The sequence below is a fragment of the Sinocyclocheilus grahami genome, unplaced genomic scaffold, assembly GCF_001515645.1.
Source record: "Sinocyclocheilus grahami isolate Dianchi unplaced genomic scaffold, SAMN03320097.WGS_v1.1 scaffold223.1, whole genome shotgun sequence".
Taxonomy (NCBI): Eukaryota; Metazoa; Chordata; class Actinopteri; order Cypriniformes; family Cyprinidae; genus Sinocyclocheilus; species Sinocyclocheilus grahami.
In genome coordinates this window covers 2086306-2095073 of record NW_015505402.1, presented here as the reverse complement: position 1 = coordinate 2095073, position 8768 = coordinate 2086306, and the positions used below count along the sequence as shown (strand labels likewise).

The 8768-nt window shown below is 34.1% G+C and overlaps 1 protein-coding gene across 3 annotated transcripts in view; it reads right to left on the bottom strand.

The window, feature by feature from the left end:
• Window positions 1–8768, bottom strand: part of LOC107596811 (nitrogen permease regulator 3-like protein) — a 16733-nt gene that overhangs the window by 5004 nt on the left and 2961 nt on the right. For all 3 annotated transcript variants that reach the window (XM_016287642.1, XM_016287643.1, XM_016287645.1), the window contains 8 exons: window positions 7774–7906; window positions 6459–6533; window positions 4039–4192; window positions 3855–3936; window positions 2557–2694; window positions 1930–2086; window positions 950–1056; window positions 662–791 (listed from right to left, as the gene is read on the bottom strand). In XM_016287642.1, the coding sequence (XP_016143128.1) occupies window positions 662–791; window positions 950–1056; window positions 1930–2086; window positions 2557–2694; window positions 3855–3936; window positions 4039–4192; window positions 6459–6533; window positions 7774–7906 (976 nt within the window). The remainder of the gene's footprint in view (window positions 1–661; window positions 792–949; window positions 1057–1929; window positions 2087–2556; window positions 2695–3854; window positions 3937–4038; window positions 4193–6458; window positions 6534–7773; window positions 7907–8768) is intronic.

The window sequence follows — 8768 nt, the reverse complement described above, 5'->3', positions numbered from 1 at the left end:
GTTGATGTATTTCCTCAGCGACCAACACGGATCAGCTCCAGGCATGACAAAGCAGATATCGTCCTCTTTTGGAAGGCCAAACAAAGTAGTTTCGCTTTCACACTGAATCACACAGCGTCTCCACGACATGGCGGCCGCAACAATACTACAGCGAGAATAAAAGTTATGCCTTCTTTCTTTGCGTGAACATTTGGGCGGCGTTATGCAAATCTTCCCACATCGTGACGTAGACATGTGGGGGCGTGTTAGAACGAGCCGTTTTAGGTAGGCATGGTTGACTCTTTTATAAAGAATATCTCTTTGGGTTTGAGACTTTAGTGTTTGCAACTTTACAGATCTTCTTTATGCACCAAGAGCTTGTAACACTCCAAAGAGAAAGGAAAAATTGAAATCGCATTATATGACCCATTTAAACAATGTTTTAGTGTTTTTATTTACTTTTGATTCTCGTACTTTTGATTAGAATGCATCACATCTGGTCACCTGGTCGCATATGGTTTAGCCCAAAAGTTAACATTCCTGAAGCTTAAATTGGATCTGAAAATTCTGCATGCTCCTATACATAACTCCACAATGCTCCTGTACTACTTACAATTGGAAATGAATGACTTCCTACCTGCTGTTTGTCAGAAATAGTGAAAAGGCCGCTTTAGACTCTTACCTCATGCACTGGGGCATCTAGTGGATTCCTGAACTCAGACAGAGACACAGGAAGTGAGAACTTAGCTAACATGGAGGGCAGGTCATGGCCTGGAAATTGGAGGGCAAACTGCTCAGCCAAAGGAGAATAGCTGGGGGAGGGAGACATGAAATCATGAATAATGTTTGAGATTTTTGAAGGAATTACAGATTTTTGCTGAAAATCATGAGAAGATTTTACGGTGTGTACAACAGAAAATGCAAACCAATTTAGAGCTTTAACATTTTTTTCTCGAAAGCACATACTTACATGCAGATGTTTGCATGGGGAGAGAGCATATACACGTTGTTCTCACAGAGAGGATAGATAATGATGGCTTTACCCCAGTATACCAAATGTGCAGCTATCTGGAAGACCTGAGGGAAGTAATGTAACATTTTAGATCACTGTTTTCAACCACTAGGGGGCCTGAGCAAACTTCCAAGGGGACTCAAGATGACTAAACAAAATAAGACAAAATTAGATTTAAAATAAGGGAAAACAACTTATTTAAAAAATTCAGATATTTCTTATCTTAATTCAACCTCTAAACAATTATTTTATTTTTCTTTAAAGAACCAAGATTCCCACATTTGTAGAAAACCTCGATATATGAGGTAGCCTAATTTGTAATTATTTCTAGACCTGGATTTCAATTCATTTTTTTTTTTACAATGAATTTACATTATCAGGAAGAAATGGTAAAAATATGTTCTTAAAATCCATATCATTAATTGTAATCCAGTAAACCACGAATGACATGTAAATTCAACCATGAAAAGTCAATTCAATTCATTCATTAAAATAAACAGGCAAACAAATAAATAAATAAAAATAAAAAGAGTGGGAACCTTGAAGAACGATGAAAACTTCTGAAATCCTGAAATTGAATTTACAAAAAATAAGAGTGCCGGGCCTTCGAATATTGTTGTGAACAATACGGGGCCTCTGAGGTTATTAAGGTTGAGAATCACTGTTTTAGATTAAAAATAGTTAAGCTCTATCCAAAATTCTATGGCATAATGTTATTACAACAGTAGTTTTTTGTGTTGTCTGTCCACTAGGTGGCAGTATAAGACTAAGCAAATGCTGTGACTATAACTTTTCATTTTACTCCCTTATCCTGTGGGTGTCAGCATAGCATTAGATTTTTGCCAAAACTACATCTACAGTTCCACTTTGTCAAACCAGTGAACTATTTCCTTGTGTCAAACATTAAGGGAGATTCACAGTGCCATCTAGTCTTTGACCTGTAGGAGAGCCAGGTCAGCGTCTTGAGCCAGCTGCTGCAGGTTCTTCACGGCTGAGCAGGTCTTGATGAGCCGGACTAGAGCAGGAGAGCAGTCCAGTGGGAGCTGAGCCAGTAAGGCCTTCTCATTATCCAGGAGCAGCAGTGCGTGATACGGCCTGCAGGGGGCACACCATCAAAACACTACTTGCAGTTCAAATTACACTCTGGTCTTAATAGCAAGTGCACTTGAAAATGCAGGAAATCAGGAGAGGCTAAGGCTATGTTTAGAATGTCATATAAGCATACTGGTTACAATACCATACTACTTGCTTGTTGAAGTAAATAGTGTACACACTGTACAATAAAATGAGGAATACTGCATCCCATAATTCAATGTGATCAAACTGAAGAGCATTGGATAAAGACGCAAGATAATTTTTTAAATATCCTTTTCTTGCATGAAACAGAAATATAAAGAATTAAAAAATACTGCTTGTCTTATCACACTGCTAAAAGTTCGCAAAATTAAAATTAGCTTTTTTTTCAGAAAATAACTTGATGCAACTTGCTGAATGAAATGCAACATGAGGGCATGTGACAACATTTGAAATGTTGCTAAATAAGCTGGATATAAGCTGTAACTCACCGAATGGCCTTTAGGCTGCGCTCAAGAGCTTCTGGTGGGATGTGTTTCCCTCCTACACGATGGATTTTGTGTGGAAGGCAGAAACTGACCTCAAGCCAGTTATTAATGTGAAGCCGAACCACTCCAGTTGTGCAGAGGCTGAAAACAATAAACAATATCATCATGACAAAAATGACAAGAGCTGTTCTTTATTCTTGTGCAGAATATGCTAATATTTAAAGAATTAGTCACTGATTCACTCATTATTAACATCTACTGGTGGTTTTAGTTAATATTTAATGTATCATGTAATTTTTTTGAACAACCATGTAATATTTCAATATTCAAAATATTATTTTCCAAACATTACTCTCATAGCATTATTTATGGAATTGCAACTGCAGTGTAAATACATTTAAATATAAATTTCATTTGATTGGTAACAGCCTATAGTCTTAGTATTCTAATAGAATTTATTGATTAATTGTAAGAATTTAACATAAAAGACGATGCATGCATCTAATACGGTTGGGGAAAAAAGTAAATATGCCACTGGAAATCAATTTAGGTGGCAAATATGGACTCATGTTGGTTGGTTTTATTTAAATGTATTGCCATATCAGCTTCATCGACTATTACATGGCAGAGACAAATTAAACATTCAACAACATAATATAAAATAAAAAATTAATAAAACAAACATTTGATCAAATTCGACTTAGACAAAAAGACCAGATTAAGCATAATTCTACAAAATATAATTCTTTAAATGTGCTTGTGATAAAAATTGTAAAAGTTTTTCTGGGTCAATAAAACCTTCCTTCCTACAGTTTAAATACGTATACATGTATAATGTTAAGAGACAGCATTGTTTACAGACCAAAAATATATGATTTACAGAAAAGCTGGTGCTACAGTATTGACTGATTTTAATGTTGACTAATGAAAAAGTTAACTTTTGTTGCTGTTGTGAGCTAACAGCCACACAGAATATGAAAAATATGAAAAGCTTTGGGAATCAGCTGTCCACGATAGGCCTAAACCAGCCAAGGTACCTACACAAAAACATGCTCAGAAAAATATCTAATTATTGTTATTGACAAAATCCCAGAAAATATTAAGATTTCCTTTTTTGTAAACATCACTCACCCCAAACAGAACATGTTCTTTTAGATCAATTATAGCCCTAACTAACCTATTACTTACTATTAACCATAACCAACCCCTACAAGGGAAATGTGTTGTGTTGTTGTCTAAGCCTCTAACCACAGTTGATAAAGAGTGCTGAGGTTAATGACGTTCAACATAAACCTACTCACCTGTCATAGGCCTCTTTTAGGTCTCTTGCTAATTTACACTTGGGAAGGATCTGGCGAAACGGCGACTGTGGGGTGCCGTCCGCTATAATGAAAGGTGAACAGCTTGGTGAAAATCATGTAACACCTTCAGTAATTCTATTTGCAGGACAAACACCGCACATTTCTAGGGAAGGAGATGTCTCACTCTCAGTCATGGTGGTGACCTCGTCCTGCACAGCCAGCATGAGCTTGGCCTCTCTGGTGAGGTATTGACACCTGCGCTCCTCGTGCTGCAGGGCGATGGCAATGCGACGAGACAGGTTATGCATACAGTTGATGACTGAGGCGTCTGCATTGGCCTGTAGAAGGTAGAAAATAAAGATGAAAGATGGTTATTGTTCAGTTGATCAGTGGGTCAGTGACATGATGCACATTTTTTGCTCTTATCTATTAATTCATTACACAACATTAAAATGCAATAATTCATGCATACAAGTACTTGATTGCACCTTTTCTATGATGAGCATGTTTTTAATTGGTATTTAAATTCATTTTGATATAGACTTTGAAATAGACTTGGGGAAAAAATAGATGCATTTCAAAAACAATTAGGTTGGCATAATTATGATTATTTCCTATTTCTTAGATATAAAAAATATTCTAACAAAAATATTTTCATAAAACTGTTTGATTACTGATTTCAAACTATTTTGTTCAAATCAAAATCATGTGGTTTAACAGTCATATCTATTCATGGTGTGAGTCATTAAATTTAAACTTTTGTTGAAAACAGCATAAAGGATTTTCAATTTGCATATGAAACCAACATGAACACAAGTAGTACATTTCTAAGCAATTAGCGTGTATTTTAAAAGTACATTTTAGATGATTTTTCCCTTTCCTGGACTCACTGTCATTGACCATAATATAAAATTAAATTACAGGTACAGCTCCGCCAAAAAGATGACTTTGTTGGCATTTGTTGGTTTTTTGCTTCTAACTTTTTTTGTTTTATTGTTCACAATACCTTTCACACAGCAAAAGGGGGTTTTTCTTTTCAGATGCGGGGAGAACGTGCATATGCAAAGCACCATAGTTACATGATTATATACAAGGACATAAATCTTTATTAAACATATCAAAGAACTATTATAATCTGAAGTGTATATCATCGAATTATAATTTATAATCCATTTATATATCTTATATTTTATAATTATATAATAAGGTATTCAGTTAAATCCACAAGTTATTAAACAGTTCACCAAAATACATGACGTGTGTGTATGAAAACAATGATATTTTGTAAATATTCATTTGGTCAGTTTATTGGGTCATGGATGTGACTCTTTTTTTTGTCTATATTAATTTGTTAAAAAATACATTACAAATGCATTAACTCATGACTTGAATAAACCTCTTCTAATGTAAACAACTTCTGTATTAAAATTAATTTAGATATTTTAGAGGGGGCATAAAGTACAACCCTTTAGCAACCTAATATTTTATTGAATATTTTCTTGATTCAAACGTGCACATATGGTAAATTTGCAGATTATTGGTGAGCATAGTGATGGAGGAAGTGTACCGAGAAAGGGAGTGGGCATGCTGGAGAACTGATATGAGCGTGAGTTTGCGTTTTCTGCAGCTGGAGCTTTGACTCAGCACTCTGCCGTGTCAAGTCTTGGTGGCACAGGGGTGGGTCTGATCGTGTGCAGTCTGATTGTGCCGCCTCCCTGTCACTCAGTCTGATAGACAGCACACTGGAGACTTATCACAATCTGCACCCTTTCTTTTAGTCACCAAAACTAAAATCTTGAACTCAGATAGCTTCACAAACCGCCGATTCACTATACAGTGCCTCCCCAATTATTTAGGCAATGAAGTCACAATTAAAATTGTATACATTTTATTTCAAAATATAACAAATATCAAACCAAATAAGTCTTCAGATACTGTACATTTTTCACCCCAATTTAGAACAAAATAAAACGGTTTAATTACTTTTTGCTTTGTTTTATTACTGTTTTACTACCGTTTTAAAATACTTTGCATTTGGTTTAATATCTTATAGATTTAATGTCATGATAGTCACACATTTTAAGTGTATCTTAATATTTTTGTTGGCCACTGTATCTCAAATGGTGATGCCCAAAATATTTCACCTTATATTCGTGATAATATATGAATTGCTAAACTTTTAAATTGACAGTGAAGTCAATTTATACATTAAAATGTACACATTTTATTGCAATATGTAACAAATATCAAACCAAATGATGAAAGTCTCCAGATGCTGTACATTTTGCATCTTCATTTAAAACAAAATACTATTGTTTTATACTGCATAGCCTACAGCATAGCAAACTGTGTGTTTTGCTGGAAACGTGTGATTGTGTTTTTTTCTTTAAAATAAATTTCATCTGGTTTGGTATTTTATATACCTAATGTCATGACAGTCACACATTTTCAAGGGTATCTTATTAGTTTTGTTGGCCACTGTATCTCAAATAGTGGTGTGCAAAATATTTTTCTCTTCAATTCATGATAGTTTTTTTTTCTTTCTTTCACATATGTATTAATAGATTTGTGTTCATTAAGAGTTTAAATATACTGTTTTCTTACCCTTAATGCAAAAACAACACTGAACAGGATCATGGTGGGCAGTTCTCTTTTGGGGGAGGGGTCAGTTTTGGAGACCTGGTGAAAGGAACATTGTTAATAAATAGAATTAGATGAAGCTCATTTTATTATTAAGCATGTATTTCAAGAAATAATCATGTGATGATAATCTTAGAACTATAAATAATATTCTGTATTCTGAGTATTGCAGTTCAGATTATTCAAAAAGTAAAGTCTTATAAGAAACGACATAGTATTTATTTTTGAGAAAATGTGAAATAAATGAACTATTAAGTAAGTCTATGAAGATTATACTTTCATTGTGCAGGTTAGTATAACAGATCATGGTGCATTTTATGATGCAGCATGCATAACAGACAAAGTGTTCTTTTAATAATCTGAATCAATACTCAATGTACTTGTAGCTTGACTTTATTTGTTATAAATCTTAGCTGGTAAATGTTACATTTTCATTCAACAAATGCAGAGTATTTGTCGGCAGGAGGAGTATTTCTTGGTACAGTGGACTAACATATTTTCTCTCTAACAGAAGGTGGAGCTCTTAGCCTGTGATCACGGCAGTCACCAGTGCATTGGCAGTTTATCATTTATCATTATATACATCACACATAGTTTCCTGAAGACTCAAACATTCTAGCTGTTTATGGGAAGAATAAATGGTCACCAAATTGTACAGTTCAAAATAATTTCCTTCACCCTCAGACTATGACCTAACAGCAATACAACATTCCAAAGTTTGCAGTCAGTAAGTTTTTTTAATTATTATTATTTTAAAGAAATAATTACTACTTTTATTTAGCAATTATGTGTTACATTGAGCAAAAGTGCCAGTAAAGACATTTATAATGTTACAAAACATTTCTTTTTGTCAAATAAATCCTGTTCTTTAGAACTTTCTCTCAGATTTTGGTTTCCACAAAAATATGAAGCAGCTCAACTGTTTTCAACATTGATAATAATAAGAAATGTTTCTTGAGCAGCAAATCAGCATATTAGAATGATTTCTGAAGGATCATGTGACACTGAAGACTGGAGTAATGATGCTGAAAATTCAGCTTTGCATCACAGGAATAAATTACTTTTTAAAATATAATAAAATAGAAAATCTCGTTTTCAATTATAATACTACTTCACAATATTACTGTATTACTGTTTTGGTCAAATAAATGCAGTTTTTCAAAAACATTACAAAATCTTACAGACCCCAAAACTTTTGAATGGTATCATGTATATCAGACACATCATATGTCGTTTAACTGGCCTGACATCTTTCATATAGACATTTGGCATGTCTCACCTGAATAGTATGTGGAGGCTGCAGTAAGGTTGGATGTCCGACGAAGCGCACATTGTCTATTTTTAGTTCAAACTTCTTGCCGCACATATCAGACTTGGTGGCCAAGATGGTGGCGAGAATACTATCAGAAAACCTTTTAAGGGAAAGGAATAAAAAAAAAAAAGGAATAATTGACAGTAGGGATGCACGATATATCGGCCACCATATCGGTATCGGCGACAGTGAACACAGAAGAAGCGAAACTAAAATCAGTTAATTACAGTGGTGTGTCTGATCGGCTTTCAAGCTCTAATCTACTCAGCACTGAGAATTATACACTCCAACCCATATTTCTAGGGGATTCACAAGGGACGGGTGATTGGGCAAATGATTTGGTAAAGCCTCTGGACCTTTTGTTTTCTGATCTAAATATATCAATAACCTCTAAAAGTTGAGAATGTGTGGTGATTGGATCTATCTGGCAGAGTGATGAACCTGAACTGTATCTATCTATTTCACCCATTCATACAAGGCTTTTTAGAGAGAATCAAACCCCAAGAAAGCCCATGGTACAAAAGTCGGTGGTCTGATTTAATCTCTTTCAGTGGTGAAATTATTTTGTGAGTGAAAAAATGAAAGGAAAACAGGTCTTTAAATGTGTTGGGTTTATGAACATTGCATTAATGCAGGACCGTCACCTGTTCAGCATTTGATTGAATAACATTTCTTGACTGCTAAATTAACCCAGGCGATTCATTATTGTGGAATAATGTATTTCAAAGAATGTAACAAAATTATAATATTGCTACTTTTTCAAATCTGTTGCTGTGGCCCAAGATTGAAAGTGACATTATGATCTTAGATTACATAAATAATAAATAACACACAATTGCTCAGTTTCCCAGATTACACTTGTCATTTGAATGCATATATATATATATATATATATATATATATATATATATATATATATATATATATATATATATATATATATATATATATATGTATATATG